Here is a 26,427-nt window from a genome sequence, read left to right as displayed (position 1 = left end):
ATAGTTTGTAGACACTATTCTGTTATTTCCAATTTGTGTTATCTTATCTTCTTAAGATATTATCATTAATATCATCTTATCATTATCTTATCTTATCATCCCAGGGCATTTCTCGAAAAGAGTAGGGGTGTAACCCCGGCATCCTGGCCAAATTTCCCATTGGCCCTTACCAATCATGGCCTCCTAATAATCCCCCTCTATGAATTGGCTACATTACTCTGCTCTCCTCCCCACTGATAACTGATGTGTGGTGAGCGTTCTGGCGCACTATGGCTGCCGTCGCATCATCGAGGTGGATGCTGCACGTTGGTGGTGGTAGAGGGGAGTCCCCATTACCTGTAAAGCCCTTTGAGTGGAGTGTCCAGAAAAGAGCAAAATAAGTGTAAGCAATTATTATTATTATCTACAGGGGGAAATGAAGAGAGTAGTGCTGCCACTATTGCGACTAATAGTTCTAAATAAAGTTTATCTCCTTTAAAAGCCAGATCTTTCAACTGGTAAAACTGTTGTGTGCCTACACCTTCTCCCAAGAACCAATAATGATACTGTAGTACTTTACATATTATACTTTACATCGATGTTCAATGTGAAAAGAAACATGAGTTGAGATGAGTTGCATGTTCTGGAGGTTGGAAGCATATTGTCTGCATCTCTCCTGTGCCAATAGAATGGTTGTATCAGAGAGATAGTTAATTATTGGCAATTCTAAATTGGGAGGACATAAAATAAAAATGCATATTGATTTTAGCTTTTAAAACATACAATTTCATATTGATATTATTATAGTGCAGAGTCTAACTATAAATAGTGGTTTGTGAAACTGTATGAAATGTTGATGCTGAGCTACTGATCCTTTCCAAATTACGGAATAAAAGTCAAATTTGAATTACCGCTTTATCAAAAATGCACCAAACGTGTCACTGATTTATTCAAATACCTCACACTAGTTATAATTGTAAAGTTTAAACATTGAAGCTGGATAAGCTCTACAAAAAAGGCTAATACAATTTGAGTTCAAATAAAAAATAAGCCTGCAAATACATTCGGCCACTTACATGGTTTCTATGGTACACTAACAATGTATTTGTTAATTTGTCTTGTTTTGTTTTTGTTTGGACAGCTGTTTCATGATCCAGATGGTTTTGGAGTACAAAAGAAGGCACAGATGTATTTCAATGACACGTGGAATAAGGTTGACATGCTGTCCATTTTCATTTTTATAGCAGGACTATCATGCAGGTTTGTCTATATGTTTTTTTTCCATGAAATAAAACTGGAAGAATTACACTATGCATGGTGCCTTTTGTAATACATGTTTCAGAACAATGTTCCAGGTGAACCAATGACTGTAAAAATTATAAAAGAGTGGGGCAGAACTGGTTTATCTCTGAAAATATACAATTTAAGGTTATTCAGATTTTATGGCACTGAGATTAAAACTCTTTCTTTTAAGCAAGTATATTGTTAAAGCTTAACATGAAACTGAAGTTTTATATCTTTTTGGTGAATCCATCACCTTATGTTGTTGGTGACATACAGTAATATCAGTCACCATGGCATTTCGTGTAACATCTCAATTTGAGAGATGAACGTGCACCTGAACTCAAACAAAGTAATTTAAATTCTGGTACATTTTTTTCAGGTTGACCACGACAGCCTTTTATGATGGAAGAATTATACTCTGCTTTGGTTTTATCATTTTTTGCCTGAGACTAATGGCCATCTTTGCAGTTAGCAAGACCCTGGGCCCGAAGATCATCATAGTCAAGCGAATGGTACAGACAACAAAAACACAGCCAAGCAACCTGCTGACTAGCATTTATTAAGTTTATTTTAATTTCTGTTTAAAACTTTAGTGTTGTTAATTTCAGATTTTGTATTCATCCCTGTTGATTTCCACTGCCATTACACTGTCCATATTAAAATGTGCAAGACTAAAATTTCAATCTTAATAATACACCTTTTCTGGTCCTAAATAGTAATTAAAACACATACATTACTCACTACATTACAAGGTTTGGTATTATTTTATAGTTCAATAATTACACATATTATTTTTTCATAATACTGCTACAGCTCCAGCTATGAAAGTGGCTGTTGAGTTGTCTGGGGATCTAGAAGCAATGGCCATGTTCTAATTTCTAATTACTATAAAGAGTAATATACATAAAAGAATATGTATTTAGTCCAGTTTTATGAGGTTTGATGAATGTGAATGTGAATATTTGCAGTTTTTGAGGTTTCAAATTGAGTAAAAACAATATACGGAGGACATGGTGTTTACTCAGCTGTCTTGTTAAAAAGATGGATATAGAAACAGACAAAGGAACTAAAGAGACAGAAGGAGAGAGGAAATTCTAGTTGTTTTTGAAGTTTTGAAGTATTTGTTAAGTGGATACTAAGAGACTGTGAAAACATCACACTTTCGATACCTAAGTCTGAATCAAACAGAGTAAAGACCTGTGAGGCAGAAGTACAGTACTAACCACCACACCATGTCAATATCGATATTATTCCTTACCAGAATACTGGAGAATGATATATTCCATGGGAGATACCCAACCATTCTGAAGTATTAGGGTTGTGGTTGTGTCCCATAGCTTGTTCTTGATAGCTATTATGTAGTAGCAGATTTGGCGTTTTGCTCACTGTCCTGTGCTGTTGCAAAGAAACTAATTCAAATGACAACACAAGAGATAGTCTTAAGGGTTTTCAAACAAAGGTTGGCAACAAAACATCAACAAGAAGCATAATTCAGACTACAAAAGGTTACTGAACCACTGTCTCCATCTCAGACTCTGGCAACTGCTTTTGACTCTGTGGTTGAGAGCCCCTGTGCAGCAGGTTTAATATGATATGTCACCACTATCACCAATTTATAAATACCTGGAGCAATTTGATCGTGATTTGGTATATAAAGCAGACAGTTTGTTAAATTAAGTAATTTAGAAATTCTCTAGATCCAAAATGAGAGGAAGCTTCAATGGCCAGAGTTCTCTTAATTGAAGGGATTTCTTCCTTCATATATCAGGAATTCCAGGTATTCCTGATCTCTAGAAACAGGTCGGGCCTATGATAATATTTGGATTATTATTTGGAAGGGTCTCTAGGTAAAGAGTTGGAGATTCTGCTGTTCTGTAATATTTTGGTAGAGCTACTGTATACTGTTTATAGTATTTTATTCTAGTACAAGATAAACAATGTCCGAATGTATATTTGAATACATGTAGACAGAAAATGATGTTGTAAAGCTATTAAAACTGTGGAGTGGCAATAAAACCTTAAATATAAGAAAATGAATTAACTGAAATCCCAGGGGTCTAGGGGAGATTTTGATGCATGCAGAGCAACACCAAACCCTTATTGTCCCAGGCGTATCGGATGGTCGGTCACCTTAAGCCATTTATATCCTTTTGTCCTTCTTATGCTCTTCCCCCAGATGAAAGATATTTTTTTCTTCCTTTTCCTGCTGGGAGTCTGGGTAGTGGCTTATGGAGTGGCTATGCAATCCATCCTCATTCATAACGAGACTCAGTTGAACTGGATATTCCGGGGTGCTGTTTATGAGCCCTACTTGACCATATTTGGAAATATACCATCCAGGATTGACAGTAAGTTCATGGAACAGAGACCCCTGCTGGCAGGAAGCTACAGAGCTTACCATCTGCAAGGCAGGGGTGTCAAGCTCTGTTCCCCTAGGGCTACAGTTGTTCTGGTTTAATTCCAGCCAAAGTCACAGCCAGCTAATCTACTTATCTAATTAACTGGGAGCATTTAATATTTAACATGCTCAAAAACTTCAGTCTGTAGAGAATCTTGACACCATTTTATAAAAAAGTGGTCCTGAATACAAAGGAATATAAAGGTGGTCATAAGCCATGACTGGGGCTTGCTTAATGGTGAATGTGGATTTCTTTCCTGAACAAAACAGACAGTGTCGAAATCATGCATGTGTGTTACTGTATATCATAATATATCAAGTCATAATAATACTTGACAAAGCATTGGAGGGTCAAACAAACTTTCTGAACTGAGACACTGATGCATAAAATTGCATAGCTTATCAACTCAATCACTAATACAATAGCATTTCTTACAATATCTAAGATGCTTAATGTGAAAATAGAATAATGCTATTACTCTGTAACAGTATTACTCAATACTCAAAGGTATTGCTAAGATAGAAACAAAAACAATCTAGTAATGGAGCAGCAAATACTGTATATTTTTCCATAGTTTCTTACCTGTATCAGAGAGAATAATATCAGTGAGAAATCTGAAGGAGTAATATAGAAAATCAAACTCATGCAGCCTACGCCTGTCACTTATAGTAAGTACAGTAACTGCTTCTAGATTACCATGTTGTTTGTGAGCCCTGTTTTGAGCAGTGTGAATAAAAAGTAAAAGTAAAAAAGTAAAGGATAATTGCAAAAAAACATAAAAAGAACATACAGTATTCAGATTAAATATCCATGCCGGAAAAACAAACAGTAGGTAGTGCAGCCCACCAAGACGTTTTCCAACCCTGCTATAAAGGTACTGCAGGGACCTTTGTCCTTTGTAGGCCTAAGTGATCATTACCCTGTGGAAAACTGACTCCACAACATATGAGCACTGAAATTTGTTTTCCACTTGCTATGACAGAGTTGTTTTTTTCTGTTGTTTTTTGCAGGTGTTAACTTTGACAACAGAACATGCAGTTTAAATGGTGATGACCCTCTGATGCCTAAGTGCCCAGTCCTGAACGCTGACGGCACTCCTGCCTTCCCAGATTGGCTGACTATCATTCTGCTGTGTGTTTACCTCCTCTTTGCCAACATCCTGCTCCTCAATCTGCTGATAGCCATGTTCAAGTAAGGCCTTTCATCTTGATGCTTCTGATTTTGAGATTCTTATTTTATCAGGAATATATTCCTTTTCATGTGTGTGCAGTTATTCTGTGCAAGAGATTATAAGGGAGGCACATGCTAATTGTGTAATTAAAATTTCCTTAATTATTTTTACAGCCTAAATTCTATAATGATAATACCTATAACCTAAAAGTTATCAAACGGGATGGTTTAGATGGGTTTCTTTACATTTCGTTATAAATTGAAATCCATATCAGGGTATGATGCTGTCTATAAAATTAGAATTTGAGGACAAAATATGCGAAATAAATGGCACTAGTGTTTCTTTGAATAAACGCAAGAAGACCTATTTTTCTCTTTTCGTGTTGAAAGAAGAGGTTCTACAAATGGAAAATCTTTAAAGCAATATTTTAATTACATGTAAAAGTTTGTTTTTGTTTTGTACAAGACAATGCACTCAGGCTGCAGCAGCTTGGTCTTATTATGAAGTTTATATTATTTTTCATCTGGTCCAAATTCCATAAATCTAATAAACAAATCTGATCTCTTTTACAAATCTGTCAAACGTTAGGAGGCGTTCTCTCCAGAATGAACTTTTCAGTTATAATCATTAAAAAAGAAAATAAGTGTTCACTATTCATTATGGAGTTCTCTCCATCATATTCTGCAATGGATAATTTACAATTCTTACAATGGATAATTTAACTTGTAATAATATCATCCAAGAAGACTTAATCATGAGCATGCTCATATTGATAATAACAGATGCCCAGGCAACTGCGAATATGTAAGCAAATTTCCCTTGCTCATTCCCTGTTACCCTTGAACTTTCATAGCTACACATTTCAAGAGGTCCAGGATCACACAGACAACATTTGGAAGTTCCAGCGCTACCAGCTGATTGAGGAGTATCACAGTCGCCCCTCCGCTCCCCCACCCTTCATCATCTTTAGTCACATCTTCTTCTTCATCAGGCGTATCATCCTTCGAAGACCCTCACAGAGGCACAAAATGTTTCGTGAGTCTTGAGGTCACAGCCTGCAGGGCCTGGTTATTGTTCGAGCACTTGACCTTGCTTTATTGCACAAACCAGCATGTACTGTTTTATCACAAGTATACAACTAACTGGTTCTATCCAGTTCCTAACTGGAATTCCTAACTGGAATTCTTGCTGCACTTGAGTTTGTTATTTCCCTGAACTAAATATAAAATAATGTTTTATTTGTTATTTAATATTAAGTCTATATAAATAGGTAAAAACAGGTTGTGAGATATGTTAGCTTCCATCCATCTCTTTTCTAACAACGTCTTTCAATTCAAGGTCATGGGGGGAACCAGAGCCTGTCCTGGCAAGCACCAGCTGTCCATCGCAGGGCAGACACACAGACACACACTCTCACCTAGGACCAGTTTTCCTAGTATGAGTTTGGACTGTGGGAGGAAACTGGAGCACCCTGAGAAAACCCAAACGAAAAAATATAAACTCCAGGCAAATAGCTCCAGGGCCCCAGCAATGTGGGGCAACAATTTTAACCACTGCACCAGTGTGCTGCCCTCGTTTACTTTCAGGCTTTGCAATTTTTCAGTTCTAAAAACCTGTGTTTTTATAAAAGGCTAATTATGTATTCTTAGCTGAGATTGTCTCAAAACTACAGGCAGGCTGGCATGGATCTTAATATGTGCTAATAATTAGGAAGATTCTTCTGTGTGTGCTAAACTAGTGGATCCATAAGTAATTTATACAACTATCAATCAGAGAAGAAATTGTCTATTTAAATTGTGGAAAGAAACTGTCTAATTGAGGTTGTTCAAAACTTTTGTGATATCGATTGATACTGTAAAAATATGGCTTGACTTTGAAAAATGAAGCAAACGGTGGATAACTTTTTTTAATCAGAATTCATTTCATTTTAAGGGATATTAAAACATACAGTAACAAGGGATTGACACAAATCTAATGCTGGGATTACCCCACTCTCTGTGTTATGCTCTGTTAGACAATGAATTGTCAGCGATGGGGGAGGCAGAGTTGCTGTCCTGGGAGACTTTCATGAAGGAGAACTATCTGGCCAGCCAAAAGCAAGAGAGGAACCAAAGCACTGAGTACAAGATCCATGATACAGCAGAGAAGTATGACACCTGACCTAGCACACACAATGACATAGTAGTCAACTACACCACAACACTAAACTCCTAAGACACTGTTTCAGTTGTAGCTATCCCCAAGAATACTGCTAAATCCACTGATGCTCTTTAGTTCCAATATTGTTATACAGTATCTTCTCCAGGTTATGTGGGATATCACAATAGGCTGTATGTCTGAATGAGTAACCTTTAAATACAATTTAAATCACGTTATCTGTCTTGTTTGAAAGCTAAGCATTCAGGTCATAGTAAAGATGCATTTTCACTAGGAGGAAGGTCTTAAGTTTTTAATAGAACAAGTTGTGCATGTTGCAGTAGAGCTTCAAACATGCCCTTCCGTGTACTAATGTGTGTTGCTTAAATAAAACATCTCAAATCTGTGTAAACTGACTCAGTTCACAGTATAATATTCCAACAGATGGGTGACTTCCTGTCATTTTATAACCTTTCCTAAATTTGAAGATTAACTTGTAAGAATGTGAAGAACGGGAAGAGAAATTATATAAATGTTGCTTAAACATTTGTAGAAAAATGCAATAGTGTATTGGCTGTATCATTTGCAATCATTCAGCTTGCTCTTTAAAAGAGATACACATGCTTGATATACTATAGCCAAAGCAAGTGACATGAAAAGAAAAAAATATTGCCTGGTCAACTCCAAGGAAGCAGTTTAGTTATAACGTGCTCTATGATTTGCTAGTTTTGCCCAGCTCATGTTATCTATTGAAACTTCATATTTAATATCACTCAGTTTTCCAGAAGTGTTTGTGGTTCATGTACAGTACCCTACTAAAACAGAAAACACAAGCCTGGATGTGCTAGTAAAAGACATTCACCTGTAAACTGACATATTTACAGTACACTTTTGATTATTTATAGCTATACCAAACTAGTAGAGTAAACTAGTGAACTAGGGATAAACAGGAGAACGCACACAGCAGGCCTGATGCATTATTTTTGGTGATTTCCCACAGGGTCGGTGTGGTGGTAGATCTGCTGGAAGGGGAACATAACAGGGAGTCAGCATCCTTGGTGAAGAGACTGGCTAAACTGGAAGAACAGGTTTTTATTTTGTCACTTCCATTTTGTTAATTAGGGCATTATTTCCATTTCTATCATAACAGAAAATATATATACAAGGGAAGGAATCTTAGTAAAACTTTAATTTAGTTGTCATTCATTAATTGGCTATACTTTGCAGTTGAAGAAAATTGTCTTCTATGAACCTGAAAGTGACAGATAAGACCAATATAGGACCCCCTCTGGCAGTCTGAGCAGGAGATATTTGGTCTTGTACTGTACAATTCCAGTCCCAGTGAGCTCTAATCGATGCTCTCGCTTTGCAGAAGCCAGCTTTTTTAACATCCTGCCTTAGAGAAATGAGTAGTATAGATCTTGAAAAGTGCTGCTCAGTCAAAGTTACAATTGCCACAATGCAGTTCAGCTTGGTGACTCTCCAGTTATCATATCTCACATCAGTGCTCTTAGACATCTCTAACCTGCTCTCACTGCCATTAGATGGTCACTAAAGGAGACCAAGATGTTTGGAGATCTCATGCTACTATATGACTAAAATTTCACAATTAGAATAGGATTATGCATGTGTTACTCATATGCTAGTGCACTGAATAAGCTGAATTTCAGCAATGAAGTACTAATCAAGGACATGGTCACTCATGTAGTAAAGTGTTGCTATAATCTTTAAAGTGCGTCTTTAAAAAGATAACTAAGGTTATTTCCATTGATCCTTTCCAGCAGGTCTCCTTGCCTTCAAAGATGTGCTTGGTGTTTGCTACTACTATTTTATTACTGCTTTGTATGTAAAATTAAAGCTTAGACTTTAGTTTCCATTGTCAACAATCCAGCAGTATTCATGTGCACTGACGTTCACACAAAATATGCAAGAGAGAAAACTACTTACTGTACATTAAAGAAATCGGGTGACTAGTACATCTTGTCACTTGGTAAAGCTCCTCCTGTCAATGTTGAGGGAAATTAAGATGCATAAAAAGCTTTAGCGTCAGTTGTGGTATTTAAATAAATTAGAATACAGAATTAATTCAAACTAATCACCACTAATCACCACATAAATTAAGTAATTCAAGGTGGGCATTTATTTCATCATTATGGATAAGACCACATACTGTACAGTATCTAACCACATTGCTTGGTATTATTGTGAACATAGATTTATTTTCTCTATCTTCCAACAGAAAAAAAAAACATTCTGTTGTCCTTTTTATGTAATTAAACCTGAATTGCTATAATTCCAATTAAACAACATTCTCATTATAATGCTGTCTTGTAAACAGAAATAATATTTTTTTTAATCACTGCCATTAAATTCTAAATTATAAAACCTAAGTATGTCAACTTGTAAACAATTTTGTAAACTAACATCACAAAGATAATTGGTAATTTATCTGGGAGAATAAAAAGGACACTTTGATTAAATAGTCAATATTGTGTTGCTAAAAATAAATAACTATTTATTTAATAAAATTACAAATCAGTTTAAATCACAAGAGATGTTATAAATCTTGCAGTTTTATTATGTGGTGCTTGTGTTTTTTGTTGTACAGGTATCACAGTCAACCAAAGCTTTACAATGGATAATGAACGCTTTAAAATCAAATAGTCTGGAGACCAAAGAAGATGCCACATTTCTTTGTAAGTCTTGCTTGTTCTAGTTGAAGCCATTTTTTAATTATTTCCTGAAAAACTCTGAAGGAAGTTAGTATGGGATTTAGGGGATACTCAATAACTGGGGTTCTTAACCTGTGGGTCACGCGATAAGCAACAGAAACAGGACTGACCAAAGGTTACTGCCCACACTAGGGCTGTAAATGGGACACGTACAGTACGCAGGTTCAGGGTGGTTACACATCAATGGACAATAAAAGAGGTAAACAATTAACTATTATATACATCTGCACGGTTAAGACTATTTACATTAACAGGGTGACTTAGCATTCACTGCGAGCCCACAGACCATCCCCTGGATACAACTCCCAGCCTGCTTTGCGGTGCGCCCATCAAGGCCGCTACATTTATTTCTATTGGGTTTTCCATGAGCTGTATGTAGTATTTGTAGCACTTTTTTGCGCAAGTTAGTCGTGATTAGGTGTACAGTAGGTGGCACTGGAAGAGTGAGAGCTAAAGTTAATGTGAAGAAATCGAAAAAAAACAAGAAAATGAGAAAATACAACGAAAAGTACCTGAAGTACGGATTTACAGACAAGTGATGGCGAGGATGCATGACTGCTATGTGTAGTTTGTGGCAAAGTGTTGACTAAGGAAAGCCTCAAGCCCTCCAAACTGCTACGCCACTTGGTATAAACCTGTTGAGTTTTTTTTAATGAAAGCTACAGGAGCTAAGAGGCCAACAATCTACCCTCCAAAGAGCCAACACTTTGAACCAGTAGGGACTTCAGCCTGAAGTTCAGGCATCTTTCGTCATAGCTAACCGGACTGGCAAAACTGGGAAGCCACACACGTTAGGTGAGACTTTTTTCTTACCAAGCGCTAAGGAAACAGATTCAATCATGTGTGGGAAAAGCGCTGCAGAGCAGCTAGCATTAATACCAGTGTCAATGATACAGTGTCTAACCTCATTGGGCGTGTGGCAAGAAACGCGAAAGAGCAGGTGATCACTAAGATAAAATCTAGTGTATTTTTCTTTACAACTTGACGAGGCCACTGATGTCTTAGCAGATGCACAAATTCTTGTTTACAGAAGATTTGTTGAAGAGAAAGAAATTCATGAGGCTCTTCCCGAGCGTGCCACTGGTGATCGACTTTTCATTTTGCTGGACACATACATATGTACATGAGCATGAAATTGACTGGAAAAAGTGTGTGGGAATCTGCTCAGACGGTGCCCGAGCTATGACTGGCAAACACAGTAGGCAAGTCAGGAAAGTACAGGCCGTTGCTCCGTTCACTTTGTAGAATAAGTTGTATGATTCATAGACAAGCCCTAGCGGCTAAGGAAATGCCCCCCAAACTCAACAAGTAATGGATGAAGCTGTTCGCACTGTAAATTCCATCAAGGTCAGTGCAACAAGCTCACGACTTTTAAAGATGATTCCAAAAATGAAGTGTAGTATGACTGGAGAGGCAACCTTTTGCTACTACGCACCCAAACTCTGGAACAGTATTCCTAAAAATATTAGGGAGGCTGGCTCTGGATATTTTTAAAAAGCAGCTCAAAACTTATTTTTTTACTCTTGTCTTTACTTGATTTTTCTTATATAATTTCAGTGCTATTTGTATTGTGTGTGCATGGTTCTTTTAGTTTGTTATTGTTGCTTATTTTAAGTTGCTTAAAGTGTTAAGTTACTTTCGTGTAACAAGCACTTTGAGTTGCAAAAAATGTGAGAAAGGTGCTATATAAATAACAATTATTAGGATTATTGTTGTTGTTATTAAATGATTAGTCTCAATTTATTCAATGTGACAATTTTTAAATCTGGGGGACGACATTTTTTTAATCCCAAAAAAGGGTCGCACTCTCAAAAAGGTTAAGAACCCCTGGTCTAAGCAATTTCCAACCATTTTATTTGCAATCACATTTCGTCTGGGTAGTCTGCAGCACTTTTTCCAGGACTCTATTAACAAAACATTGAAAAAAAGTCACTGTAATGAATATATTAAATCAGAGGTTCCCAACCTATCACAGCTCGCAGCCCACATGACCAACCATCAAAACTTCTACAGCCCATAGAAGGATCAGGCCGTCATCACCGTTGGAAAAGGGCTAGTGGTATAGCTCAGCAGTAGCCTAATCGACACCGGTTATCAGAGAAAATACACATATACAAGCTATAAACATGGCTTAACAAAGACCATTTATTGATTACAGAAAGAGTCCAGTCAGCACCTCACAAAAATAAAATTATTAAAATTAAAATAAGAAAAATATTGTAAAAACTAAGGCACCAGTACAGCTCTTTCTTATTTATATATCTCGTACTAAACGTTAGCCTTGTCAGAAACAAAACTGAATGGGCAGAATCAAAAGGAACTGAATATTTTTACACAAGTGCGGGGTAGCCTTCTGTGCCAATGAACTTATGAAAACGTTGAGAAACAAAAAATATGCACAATAACTATCAGACCAATTATAAAACAGAAGGACATGTTAACTCCCTAACACATAGATTTTCCAATGGACGCAGGAATGCACAGTCACTCAGTAGCCTGCAACTAGCCCGGCAGTAAATGTTGTATCTTCTCATGAAGCAAAGAGTGACACGGAGGCGGGTGTGGAACAATGAACTATATATTAAAGTAAAGGTTGGTTGTACAGAACATTACAACGATCCAACATTGGTAGAGCCATCTGATGGACTATTACCTGTACTTCCAATATTACTTATACATTTATTTATATATATCACTTTACTACACTCCCCCTTCTCAAGCTTACAACTGTAGTTTCTCAATAAATGTTCACAGTATGGAATAACAAAACTTTTTTTTTTACACACAGCAACAAAATCCCTAGTCTAGGAAGTTCAGGGTAGACTACTTGACTTCCGTGAGATCAGGGCACATTCTTGCCCTTTCCGCAACACGATCTCACTCCTATCTAACATTTTTCAAGAAGGTGGGAGAAGGTCTCTCTCATGTAGAGAGTCTCCACTCTCCGGGGACGCCTTCTCTGGCTCCTGCGGTGTCACAGCAGGACCACATTCTGCATCAGAACTCTCCTGAGGCCCAATAAGTCCTTCTGGAAGAGGCTCCAGCTCTTCTTGGCATCTCCCTCTAAGGATCTATCCAGTGATGGCCTTGGATCTGAATAACATTTTCCGATTTGATCAACATGTCTCTGCATTCTCTGTCCATTTTCTGAGATCACTGTATTTGAAACTGGGCCTGAGCATGTCTCTATGGAAGCAAGTATCCATTTCAGCCCCTAACTGACATTTTGCACGAACACGGGATATCCTGGTGAAAAACTTCTCATTTTAGCTGTTTTCTCATGATCCAATTTTTGCTTCATTTGCTTCCGTTCTATTTTAGTCTTAAGGCCTGGCTTGAGTAAATCAAATGTGGATCTTAGTCTTCTGGACATCAGTATTTCTGCAGGTGATAATCCTGTTGTTACTTGAGGCGTGATACGGTAACTGAACCGTAACCGTAACGGTAACTGCACCATTGTCTGACACCATCATCTGCGGTAATCCATGGGTACTGAACCTTCGTCTCAGCTTTTCGATCGTCGCCTGTGAGGTGGAAGTCTTCATGGGGTAGACGTCCATCCACTTTGAATGGGCATCGATGATCACTAGAAACATATGTCCAAGGAATAGTCCTGCGTAGTCCACATGAATCCGAGACCATGGCTGTTCAGGCCATTCCCAGGGGTGTAATGGTGCATTCGGTGGCACTTTTTTTGGCTGACATTCGCTGCATCTGTTAACTTCTCTCTCTTTATCTTGATCCATCTGTGGCCACCACAAGTAAGAACGGGCTAAGCCTTTAATCTTAAACATCCCTGGATGCGACTGATGCAACATTTTTAAAAGAATGGACTGTCCCTGCAGAGGGATGACTACTCTCGCTCCCCACAGGATACATCCATCACGCAGACTCAGAGCCAGTCATCGTGAATATTACGGTGTGAGTTGGGGATCTGTTACACGAGGCCATCCTCATAAGATATATTCGTGCACTTGCGATAGTATGACGTCCTTCAATGTCCACTTCTTGATTTGTGCCAATTTAAATGGTGCATCATCCATCATGTCCAACATTAGATCTTGGCCTTGTAACTCTTCGTCCTCACCTTTTTCTGGAACTGGAAGTCTACTAAGTGAATCTGCATTGCTGTGGTCTTTGCCCGGTTTGTAGACAATTTTGTACTCATACGCACGTAGCAAAGCTGCCCATCGTTGAATACTGGGTGAAACCATCTGAGGAACCGGTTTCATCTCGTTAAATAAAGAAATTAGAGGTTAGTGGTCTGTATAAATGGTGAATGTTCGACCATATAAGTACTTGTGGAATCTTTCAATTCCAAAAATAACTGCTTGTCCTTCTTTATCCAGCTGCGAGTATCTTTTCTCAGCAGGTGTTAGTGTTCTGGACAAAATACAAAAAAACACTGCGCCAATCCCTTATGGTGAGGTATCACATGATAGAATCAACTCTCTGTCTGCAGAATAATGAACAAACACTTTTGCTGATCTAGTTCTTTAGATTTCTTGAAAGCCCTTTCTTGTCTTGGGGTCAACTTTCACTCGGCATCCTTTCTAAGCAGCTTATGCAGTGGTGCCAGCAGTGTGGAGAGATTTGGAAGAAAGCGATTGTAATAATTGAGTAACCCTAGGTAAGTCTTGAGCTCTGTAACATTTGTGGGCGATGGGGCCTCCCCTATAGCTTTAACTTTCGTTTCTAGAGGATGCAGCCCCTTGGCGTCCACTTTGTGTCCTAAATAATGGACTTCCTTCTCCAACAGTGTGCATTTGCTTCTTTTTAGATGCAATCCGGCTTCCTTCAGCCTACTGAGCACTTCATCCAGGTTCTGTAGATGCTCTTCTTCATTTGCTCCTGTTTCAAGAATATTGTCCAAATATACTGCAACCTTCAGTATGCCCTGCAACAAGCCTTCCATCATACTTTGGAATATTGCAAATATTGCAGCGCAGAGGATACCCCAAAAGGCGTCAGTTATAAGTGAACATTCGCTTATGCGTTGGTATTGTCAGGTATTTCTTGGATTCTTCATCCATAACTATGTTTATACGCATGACTCATGTCCAACCTTGAAAATTGCTTACCCCCTGACAAAACTGCAAATAAGTCTCCACTCTTGGTATCAGGTACTGCTCTAGCGAAGAGACTCTATTGACAGTCAGTTTATAATCTCCAGTCTAATTGAACGATCTGGCTTCAGAATGGGTACTATGGGTGCTGCCCACTCCGAATGTTTAACAGGAGTAGTAATTCCTTATTTCAATTACCTGCTGATTTCAGCTTCTACTCTGGGGCGCATTGCGAAAGGAACTGATCTGGGGCGGTAAAACCTTGGAGTAGTGTCAGGTGTGACATGAATTGTAGCCTTGATCACTTCCCTCTAAAAGGAAACTCATCTTTAAATACTTCCTCGTTCTTTGCTAGAACTAGTTGTAAAGTCAACCTCTCAGCTTTCCCATATTTAATTTCTCCCCAGTTCAGCTTTATTTCATCCAACCAGCTTCTTCCTAGCAGGTTTGGACCTGAACCTTCTACTACAAAGAGTGGTAGTATTTTCAGTTGCGCGTCGTATTGCACTTGCACTTCAGCTGCACCCAGCACCTTAATGCTCTCCCCAGTGCATGTTTTCAATCTGAGAGATGTGCTTTTTAATGTGGGCCTTTCAGCACCTTTCCAGTTTTCTTTGAAATTTGTCTGATTCATTAACGTGACCCTGCAACCCATGTCTAATTCAAATGTCATCTATTTACCATTAATTTTCAGATCTACCATCAGTGGTTTCACGTTTGCATTTCTATCTTGCACATTGTACATGGAAAAGGCTTGCGGTGCACCCTCTCCCCTGTCTGTGTCTGCAGTTATGTGGTGCGAGTGGTTTCCCAAAGTTTCTTTTGTCTTTGCTCTTGGTTTGTCTTTGCCCGTTTTCTGCTTATTTCGGCATGCCTTTGCAATGTGAATATCTTCCCACACACGTAACATTTTTCTTGCTTAAGTCTGCACTCATACGCTGCATGTTTTCCTGTACAGCAGTAGCATTCTTTATTCAGAGATGCTGTCCAGCTCTCGTGCTTCTTTTGGTATACTGCAGGCGGGCTGCTCCGCCCCCTTTTCTGTTGCAGGCCGTTGTGGTAGTTTTAACTCGCAAATCCTGCATATTCTTGTTAGTCGCGTCCATGACCTGTGCTATCTTTAGTGCATTTTCAAACTTTAAATCAGTCTCTTACAATAGCTTCCTTTAAGTCCGGTTATCATTTATTCCACACACCAGTCTATGCCTGAGCATTTGTGTATTGCCGTATTTGCAATCCTGCGTTAATTTACGCAGCTCTGTCACATACTCAGCTATGGTTTCATTTGGCCTCCTTGTGTGTGAATCTAATTGAAATCTTTGCATAATTTCACTTGGTTTGGGGTAAAAGAGATCTTTTAGTAGTATAACTAGATCTTCATACGATTTGCTTCCTGGCTTATTGGGACTTACCAAATTCCTCATTAAAATGTACAGTACATCTGTGCACCAACCATGCTGATGAGAACTGCTCTTTTCTTATCGCCGTTTTCTATTCCGTTAGCAATAAAGAAATGCTCCAGTATCTCTCAGTACTCCTCCCATGTTTGAACATTCTGATCAAACGCAGCGAGCGAGCCTATTGTCCCAGCCATTCTTCTTTCATTTTCACCCCCCTTTTTCAACCACAAACTGTCCTACCAGATTCTGACTTCCGCCTTGTCCGGAGAATGTTGTCAGTAGAAACAGCTGTTTTTGTCTGAAATGCTTGGATTCACGCTTTAACTTTCATCCTTGTCGCCAAAATATGTTGTATCTTCTCATGAAGCAAAGAATGGCATGGAGGCAGGTGTGGAACAATGAACTATATATTAAAGTAAAGATTGGTTGCACAGAACATTACACTACCGATCCAACATCTTTCTCTCACGCTAGCTCTCTTCAACTGACCTCAAGCTCCCCAGTTCTTTCCGATTTTCTCCTTTGCTTTCTGGCGCCAAAACTATAACAGCTTCCTACAATTTAGGAAAATGGGGTAGAGCCATCTGATAGACTATTACTAGACTCGGAGACCGCTTCAGAGAACGCGTCAGGGCTGTGAAGATTAAAGATCTCTCCAAGCCCATTGTTTCTCATTTCACCTCTGACGGCCACGACCACTCTAATCTCTCCATTTGTGTTCTCAAAAGAGTTTTCCGAACTCATACATCAGAAAGACCACCGAAACTAAAATCATTCTGCAGCTAGGATCACACATTCTCCCTTCCCTTAACGACAGACTACTGTTCTTTTAAATTTTCTCCATTCATTGGAAGTTTCATTTCACACCTCTCTGCACCCATTCTGACTTCACACCTCTTGATTGGCCTCTCTTTCTGTCCCCTGCTCCCGGCCTCTCACTCCTCCTCCCTCCCAACCTTTGTTCTCCCGCTACTTTACCTTTGCCTACTGCCCTGTCTCTCTCATACCTGAAGAAGGCTCCACGGCCGAAACCTTGTGTTCTCTTTCTTCTTTTTTTTCAGCATGGAATAAACCTATTACTTGTTCCTATCACTTTACTACAGTAAACACGCACACCTTCTTTCTGGCTCACTTAGTGAGAAGGCTGGTTCTCTTTGACACATTCCGAATGCTGGATGTTGGGCTGCAGAGACGTATTTTGTTTGGCTTTAAAGCCTTGTTTGATAACAGGATAAATGTAAGCTTGTCTGTTGCTGAGTCTTGCAGGGGAACAGGTCGCGTTATCCGTTTCTACATATTTTGGAATGAATGCGCCAATGACCGATTACAAATCATCTGGACAGCCACATTTTCCAATAGACCATTGTGTTTTAATTTTTAATATGCCAGTTTAATATTGCTATTGGAAAATACACCGCGTTCCCCACCCCAGACATATGAACTCTTGTTTCTTTATTTTACAGATGGTCTTTTCTAAAAAAAACTGTCATTTTAATGATGTTAGCAACGCCCCCCCCTTAGATCTGGGCCTGGGTGCAGTTGCACCCATTGCACCTCCTGTAGCACCAGCACGGATTACAACAATCATTTCACAGCCCCCGCTGCACTACAGTACCTCTGGCGGGCCGCGGCCCACAGGTTGAAAACCATTGTATTAAAGCGTATTTTAAATCTGCATGAAAGCATTATGTGGTTATTCTGATTCATTCCAGGTGGGGGAGTACAAACTGATTTGTGAGAGTTGTGCATTGATTTTCCATTAAGTCTGTTGCCACATACCTGTACCAACTGACAATAACAACTTGAGTTACCAGTAATTTTTATTAAACCTTCACATTGTTGAACACAAATTATATTTTTATCACATAAGATTGCATCAGAATTGCTTTAGAATCTTTATCTGATTTCAGCTGTTAGAAACCATTATTGCTTATTATTTATTGCAGTAATTGAGACAGAGACAATACAATAACTGTCAAAATTGGCCACATGATGCTCAGCCCTATTACTACTAACATGCCACTGACTCAATTTTGTTAAATTTACTTCAAAGTGAAAGGAAAGCAATGGATATATTTGTGAATTATATCTTCACTAAAGTGATTTTTTTAAAGAAGTACCCCAGTATAACAGTTACTATTAATGAATAAATCAACTACTTAATATCCCTTGTTTTTAGCAGCCATGTCACCCTGCAACTTACAATTGGCAACCCACTGAAGCTAAGCAGGTGTGAGCCTGGTCAGTACCTGGATACAAGACCTCCTTGGAAAAACTAAGGTTGCTGCTGGAAGAGGTATTAGTGAGGCCAGCAGGAGTTCTAATGCGTCAGTATAGTGACGGGGACACTATACTGTAAATAAGTACCGTCTTTCGGATGAGACGTAAAACCGAGGTCCTGACTCTCTGTGGTCCTTAAAAATCCCAGGGTGTTTATTGAAAAGAGTAAGGGTGTAACCCCGGCATCCTGGCCAAATTTCCCATGCCTCCTAATAATCCCCCTCTATAAATGGCTTCATTACTTTGTTCTCCCCCCCCCCCCTCCGACGGCAGGTGGAGCGACGCGCCGGTCGGAGTATTCTCGGTCGCATTTAATGGCAACAGCAGCTCAAAGATTTGGTTCAAACCACCAAATGGAGACAAGCGGACCCTGCTGATGCGGGATTAATGCTGGGATGAGAGAATGTCCCTTGTTTTTGGGAATTCTAGTTCAGAGACCAGACCAAGCACCATAGTCCAGCAACACCACTTGCAGACGTTATGTGTTCTACTTATAATTCTCCTAACCCAGTACTGACTAGGCTCAGTCCTTTTTTATAAGGTATTTTGAGACCCTAAGAGAAAGAAAATGATAATTTAAAGGAATAATATTAATAAATATTATTGCCTTATTATCTTTTGAATAATATTACAGTATTAGCAGAAAAGATGTTCAAAAACAATATGTAATTAAAAGGGGTCTCTGCACATAATTAGCAAAACTCAGCAGATAAGTACTCTGTATATGAATGTAGGTAAAATTACTTTTCAGTAGAGAACTCAATCACAACTAAATTTAAACCAATTCACAGCATCGCTCACTGTCCACTTTTGGCAATTTGTTTGAATCTGAAAAGAAAGTGATAACTCATTGGGACACCTGCACCTATTATTCCAGCATTTTTTGTTCTAATGTCAGCTCTAATACTCTTGCATGCAATGTATTTCTGCATGCCAGAAATTACATTCTGGCAAAGAATCAGAGTTATAATTGTTTAATTAAAGATGAGCATTACTCTTTTTTAATTAGAGTTTGGCAACTAATCACATTTCCTAAATGAACAGCATTAATCTAGAACTCAAACTAAAGTAATTTTACATAATTATAAACACTGCGTTAACTTCAGTTTCTCCATTTCTGGAAATGTGGTTATCCAACTACTAGGCCCTTCATCTCCAGTTCACTGTAGCTGCAAAGCCAGGAAAGTGTTAAGTGCTGTCTTGCCTTTTTAATTCACAATATTAGTTTTATTTTCAAACTTTTAAATTTATTTTTTTATCTTCATGCTTTTTTCATCTTCATTGCTTTAGGAAGATAAATAATACTGTTTGCCTTTGCTGCTACAGGTTACAGATCAATGAGCTAAAAAGTTGGTCACTGTTAGATGGGGAGAGTTAGTGCTAATTAGAATTAGTATTTTAGCTAATTAGCCTCATAATAACAACATTATTAACATTAGCAGTTTTACTTTCTTCAAGCCTGATAGCAATGTGGTCTGTTGAGTATCTCCCAGGAAGACCAGGTTGCAGCTGCATGAGTTAGCGGAACAGAAGGTGGCACTCTTACCTTTTAATCAGACTTTCTACAACTAAAGCCTTAGTATGGAGAACACTAAACAGAGGTCCCAACAACTTGGTCATTCAAAATCTGGTTCTAATATCTTGGACTTCCCCTTAATTCAATTGATGAAGCAATTACTCATTTTTCTATTGATCTTCTGTGTAATGGGGCTGCTGGTGCAGGAAGTATGCCTTTATATACAGTATGTATACAGTATATAAAAACATAGGGTGGTTAATGTGACAACTGGTAATAGCACAATTTGAATAGCTTTTTCTGTGTTTATATGCTAGAGAAAATTACACAATTTACAATTTAATTCTACTGCTTTATTATTGGACTTCCAGGGGAATGTGTATATAAGGGGAGTTTATGGTTCCGAAATTTAAAGAGTATATAGAAACATATCTACCAAATTGCATTATGCTTCTGTTCTAATTAAGTATAGAGTACATCCTAACTGCTCTTTTTTTCTGGATTTTTCATTATAATCTAGAAACACCTTATGTGTATTCACTTATTTTTATTATGAAGCTAGTAAGACAATTTTAAGAGTGATTTTATTACCTGTTCTCACTATAACAGGATTAGTTTAAACTTAAGGATAAAATCTAAAAATTTTTACATAGGCAGAATTTTCATTGTTTATTTCTTTAGTTGATTTGGCCTGTATACAGAGACTTTCTGAATCAATAAAAATCAATACATGAAGGTTAAAAATAACCTTTGTTTTGGAAGTGCATGCCAGAAAATAAAAAATAAAAGGCCTTTTCAGCATCATTGAGCAGAAGCACTGAAGCTGAAAGACTGGACCTGGATGAGGAAACAGAAAAAGAGAAGCCTCAGTGCCATGTCAATGCCACACATCTTCCTTACCCTGGCACCAGCATCACCCGTTTCCCAGTGCCAGAGGAGTATGTGCCCTGGGAGGTGAGTATGCTGATATTGTAATAAAGCTTTGAATGCATGGAAATATCAAAACTAATGGTGACGGTATGATTTAAAAAAAAATCAAGTTTGTTGGATGTATGTATGTGCAGGAAATATTTTTATTTACAAAAAAGAAAGAGCAGTGTGCATTGTGTGCATTGTGTTCCATCAAGTGCTCTTAAAATGTTTTTTTAGGCTGTGATGTTTTTATGAAGAAATAAAGTATTTTAAAATTGTAAACTGTATTTGCAGGTCATGTTGTCCTTCAATTACATTGAATTTTAAAACTGTCAGCACTAGCACTAAGACACATTCATATGAATTGGTTTCAAACAAATTATTGAGCTATGTATTCCCCTAGCCCTACAAAAACATTTCCTTTATGTAATTTTCTCTTTCGTCTCAATGAGATACAGTATTATTACAATGTCATTAAAAAATCCTGGAAGTACAGGGTATTACATTGCAGAGTAAAATAACTCCCACCAATGGCAGCACTACTTAGTCAATGCTAAATGTGCCTTTCTGTTTTTTCTAATTGTGAATTAAATCTGTGGTTTTTGTTGTAGTTTTGATCTAAAAGTAAAAAAAAAAGCAAAGATCAAAATAAAAAATACACACTGTTTGTTTTGCAGGTGGCATTTCCTGCTTACAACCCAGTTGTTTTCACTGCACGGAAACACTCAATGCCATCAGAGAACAATACAGGGTCTTCCCAAGGGTGAGCTACGTGCTATGTATGTTAAGCCATACACAAAGCAAAAGCCACTTTAGAACCTATCCTGTGCATGTTAGTCCATGCCGCCCACCTGGGTGGCACAGGTGGGCAGTGAGGGATTAGAGACACAAAAGCAAGGGTGTTACAGTCTAGGGGAAGTGGCTGGCGTGCTCCACAATGCACTCTGTTTCACAGGGACTGATACATAGAGGAGAATCGGGAACAGGACAGGGCTGGTCGGTCTGCACCTGGAGCTGGACAGGACAGGGTGCATGTCATTGGGCAGTCTGCCAGGGGAAGTGACAGGAACAGGGCTGAACTGGGCATGAACTCTCAAAGTGGTGTCCTCAAAAAACTGGACTGAATTAGTGATGTCAGGATGGTTTTCAGGAGGCACTTCAAGAACTGAGCCAAACTAAGTGTACTTTCAGGACTCTTTTTTGAAGACCATGCTGATGTGGACACACTCTGTTGAGGAGGTCTGTGATGGGGTCACCAGAGACTGGGCTGAGCAATGCGTGCTGTCAGTGCACCCTAATTCTGGGCTGAGCTGAGTCAGGGCTGTGCTGTCAGGGTGGTCCGCAGAGGACATGCTAGGGACTGGGCTGAACTGTGCACCCACTGAGGACCGGAACCAGAGTTCCAGGGGGGGTCAGGACAAAGGGCAGGCAGAGAGGCTGGCAGCCTGAGGCAGAGTCCAAAAGGTAAAGAGGGGGCTGGAGTGCATGTGAGGATGGGAAGGACCACCAGGGACAGTATCTGTGCTGAACTCCTGTGCGTGGGGCTGAGCTGCCAGGACCCTGGCTGGCAACAGCACCTCGCGAGGACTGCGTGTCTGATGTAGCAGCAGATCTTACTGCCAGCACACACACCAGGCTGGATAAGAAGTGCCATACCCATTGTGGGGAACAATGCAGTGTGACATGAGCACCAGGGGCATGAACCCCTGAACAGAAGTGTCCATGCCAACAGTGGGCAGCCACCACACTGCCTGAGCAAGAGAACCACCGCACAGCAGGTTATAGCAGTGGAGGCGAGGCAGAAACAGGATAAGGGTGGATTCCCCGAGCAGAGTCCAAGTTGGTAAGGATATAGGCAGGCAATGGGGAAAATTCAGAAAGGCAGGGATACAGGGTCAGATGGGCTATAGAAAGAATAAAGGTAGACAGGCAACAGGGATGGCTGGTAGTCCGTAAGTGATGCAATGTCAGATTGCCAAGGAGAAACTAAGCAGCAGATCTTAAATAATTTGGAGCACCTGCTGCAGGCTGACTTCTCATTACATAAAAGTTCTCTTTATCCCCATAACCAGTGCAGAACAGGTAGAAGCCTTTTAAACGATATTGGTTTTTCAATCAAAATAAAATTGCAATAATAATTATATGTCAATAAATCAGTGGAAACTTTTTGTTCATTTTACCCTAAATCATTTCCCTCTTGTTTTTACAGATTGATCACTTCTTCTCCTGTCAATTACAAGTAAGCTTTAAATATGAACTTGTGCATTTTTTTAATTCGTTTCTTAATTTAATAGTAAAATATACTTTTATCTTTGTGTGAATGACTGTTTTCAGGAATCCAGTGGGAAGGACAGGTTTGGAGGGAAGTGGGTCATTGTATCAATTAGGCCCTAACAAAGCCTTGGACCCTGTCATTACAAGGTAAGATCTATGAGCACCAAGGCTTCACATACTGTAGATGGGCATTGGGGGAACACAGCATGTAAGAACATAAAAAGCTTGTGAAGGAAATCACTCTTCTTACCTAGTGATATCAAGCTGTCCTTCTCGGTTTAAGCCAGTGGCGACAGGCTTAAGGAAAATTTAGAAAGAAAATAAGTGCAATTTTTTTCAGTGCAGGTATAACTGCAAGATCTGTTACAATTAGGTTCCTCTGCAAATAGGTACAGAACAGAGAAAAATGTGTTTCTTGATAACAGTCTCCTGGTTAGACAAGTCTTTCAATTAGACCAGCATGTGAGAGTTATTGCTGAGATGAGTACTAAAGGTTCAGTGCTGACCTGTTGACTTACAATACAATACCATACAATTATATTGTGATGGTATTTTGTAGCAATTAGGAAATAGTTTAATTCTGGACATCAGAGGGAAGAAGCACAATACACTCTCCCAACAAATAAGTTTGGCTACCACTGTCGAGTTCAATTTCTGAGGAGCCAGTTTTTTCCATTAGGAAAGGAGGTGGGAGCTCTCAGAGGGACAAAGTAACTTGGTTCAGCTACTGGTCCAGCTAAGGAAACCCCATTAGGGTTTTGAGAAAAGGGGAAACTGGGCAGGTAAAGTGCATTATGGATTAGGGTGGGAAGGTGTTTTATTAGGCCAGGGTTGGTATGGACTCTGCCCTAGCTATGTGATTCCCCCATATGGTTATAGTCTGCTTAGGGATATATAAATGGTGAAAGGCTCCAACTAAAGGGTGGTTAAAGTGTATAGCTCCACCACCACTACGGTACAGTATAAGTAGAATAGTGGTGGAGCCACAAATACATTAGATTTTAGTTTTAAGTTATGAGAAAATAAATATAGACATTTCCTTTGCCAACAATAGTGTTTCAAGATGATTGTGAACTATAAAATAAGCTAGTCTTTACAAAATTGATATTTGCTTGTTGTTTACTTTTTGATAAACACTAGCTGATAGTTGTGGTCTATAAAACATCTGTCCATACCAGGGTGACTGCTCAAGTGGATACACTTATCTGCCTTGCATAGTATGACCTGTTATTACCTGTTATCAATTTTTTTAGTACTCCCCTTGTTCTTTGATATAATCAAGTTGTATAAAGTTTGCAGACAGATTGATGATGATAATGATGATGATGATAAAAAATTACTGCTTGTCATTTCAGGTGGAAAGTGGATAGTGAAGGGTCTATCCTGGAATTCATAGCTGTCAGGAATAAAAAAGATGAGATATGGGCCTTTCCAGGGGTAGGTTATATTGTAAAGCTTTATCCTCACATATGTACTATACAACATGGTGCATCTAGTTTCCATAGAAATAGTGCAAAACAAAGATACAGAGCTGGAGAAAGAAAACATTCCAGAACCTGTAAAAGTTTTTTACCAGATGTATACGCAGGGGTCACTGTGTTTCTGAGAGCTGAGAGAGACCTTGTCAACTACCCCTGCCCTTCTTTCCATGGTGCCTGGCCAATTGTACACTGCCACCTGTGGAATCTCAGCTACAGTTGACGTGGCATGACCCAGGTTTAAGCCTGTAATTATGGAGCTTCACTTGTGCAAGCCATTTGAACCAATTGGGAGGTCTTTATGTAAACCTCTTTTCAGGGAGCAAGTTGGGTCCTGCAATCAAGATATCTGTATAATGCATTGTCCTTCTCATGAGATGTTAGGCAAAAATTCTGAGTTCTTGGTCACTAATGATTTGGGATGCCAACCCTGGTGCCCTTGCAAATTTTCACTCTAGGCTTCTACAAGGTAGCTTTCCTAAAGTTCCCTCTTGAATCAATTCCTCACTTCCCCTCCTGATCTGTGTAGTGGGGTGAAAGTGCCACCCAATGGGGCAGATGTAGTGAGTTCCATTCTATGTGTTAATATTGATATATTGCTTTGGATGAAAAGCATTATATAAATGTAAAGAATTACTGTTGTTTTTAGTAGAAGTATTAGCATTATTTAAATCAGAGCTAAATATAGAATGGAAAGTAAAGGTTTATTCCCTGCTGAAAAAAGAAAAAAAGAAACACATTTCAGCTGTGGAGCCTTCTTCAGCTGTGGAGCTAAATATTCTGCCTACTGGAACTGTGATTCCACAAGGGGCTACACACTGCAACAGTGCTTAAGGTTCGGGTCAGTTTAAAGTCAGGGATTTCCCTGCATGGTGTACAACAGCAATCACTTTTGAAGTCAGTTACTGGTTTATTAGTCAGAGCTGTATAATTGCTCCATCCTTAGATTTGAGGTCTAGGTTTAGGCTTGATCAACATGGTGCTGAGTAAATAAAACTTTGTTTTCTTGGAAGAGTTATTTTGAAAGGGTTTTGGGGGTATATGCTGTTTTAATCTTTTTTTTATGCAGGTACTAGGGATATTAAGTGTTTTCATTTCTTTAAAAAATGTTAATTCCAGAAAACGTAGACACATACATTTGTAAGAGAGCTATTACACTATGAAAGTGATATTCAATTTCAAATATTAAATTTTTTACAGAAACTGTAACCCTTAATCTTATCCTAGCCCAGAGTGAGAAAGAGCACTATCAGCAGAAACAAGTTGATAAATGGGAGACTTGCAAATGACACCGTCTGAACTCCAAGTAAACTCACCAGACTGCAATGCACTGAAATGAAATCTGGTTTTCTCACAGGGAATTCTGCAACCAGGTGAAACGTTACCAGAGAGGTTGAAAGAAGTAGTGGGAAAGAAATTGCAGGAGAAGATTGAGAGTATGCTCCATTGTGGTATCAAGGTAAATAGAAATCTACCTAAGAGAGGTAGATTAGATGAGAACAACTTTGCATCTGCAGTCTGAAAGCAGTCACTGTTCAGAGTGCATTTAAACCTACAGTACAACTTTTTCTACCACTACTAAATCACTTTTGTGCATGTGAGCTTGTGGATTTCCATTATTGAATGGTTTTGCCTTGAGACAACAAATTGATACTTTGTTCTGTTGTTACCATATAACGTCTCATCTAGTTGGAGTAATTATGTCTTCTTCACAAGTTGTACAGGCAAACTGACACATTTCTATCTCTATAAGGAGCAAGACACAATTTTCATTGTTTTTGAATATAACCTTGAACTAAG

General features: G+C 38.9%; 1 protein-coding gene across 3 annotated transcripts in view; it reads left to right on the top strand.

Annotated features, from left to right (window-relative positions):
- The window catches only part of trpm2 (transient receptor potential cation channel, subfamily M, member 2), an 87,044-nt gene that overhangs the window by 57,038 nt on the left and 3,579 nt on the right, over window positions 1–26,427 (top strand). For all 3 annotated transcript variants that reach the window (XM_069196782.1, XM_069196781.1, XM_069196783.1), the window contains 14 exons: window positions 1,121–1,239; window positions 1,643–1,775; window positions 3,440–3,611; window positions 4,673–4,853; window positions 5,687–5,868; window positions 6,848–6,980; window positions 7,970–8,057; window positions 9,578–9,665; window positions 20,763–20,917; window positions 21,553–21,638; window positions 23,085–23,114; window positions 23,210–23,296; window positions 24,505–24,586; window positions 25,985–26,086. In XM_069196782.1, coding sequence (XP_069052883.1) covers window positions 1,121–1,239; window positions 1,643–1,775; window positions 3,440–3,611; window positions 4,673–4,853; window positions 5,687–5,868; window positions 6,848–6,980; window positions 7,970–8,057; window positions 9,578–9,665; window positions 20,763–20,917; window positions 21,553–21,638; window positions 23,085–23,114; window positions 23,210–23,296; window positions 24,505–24,586; window positions 25,985–26,086 — 1,638 coding nt within the window. The remainder of the gene's footprint in view (window positions 1–1,120; window positions 1,240–1,642; window positions 1,776–3,439; window positions 3,612–4,672; window positions 4,854–5,686; window positions 5,869–6,847; window positions 6,981–7,969; window positions 8,058–9,577; window positions 9,666–20,762; window positions 20,918–21,552; window positions 21,639–23,084; window positions 23,115–23,209; window positions 23,297–24,504; window positions 24,587–25,984; window positions 26,087–26,427) is intronic.

The sequence above is a fragment of the Lepisosteus oculatus genome, chromosome 12, assembly GCF_040954835.1.
Source record: "Lepisosteus oculatus isolate fLepOcu1 chromosome 12, fLepOcu1.hap2, whole genome shotgun sequence".
In the NCBI taxonomy this organism is placed as follows: domain Eukaryota; kingdom Metazoa; phylum Chordata; class Actinopteri; order Semionotiformes; family Lepisosteidae; genus Lepisosteus; species Lepisosteus oculatus.
The sequence above is the reverse complement of the archived record's forward strand: the minus strand, read 5'-3'. Positions and strand labels throughout refer to the sequence as shown.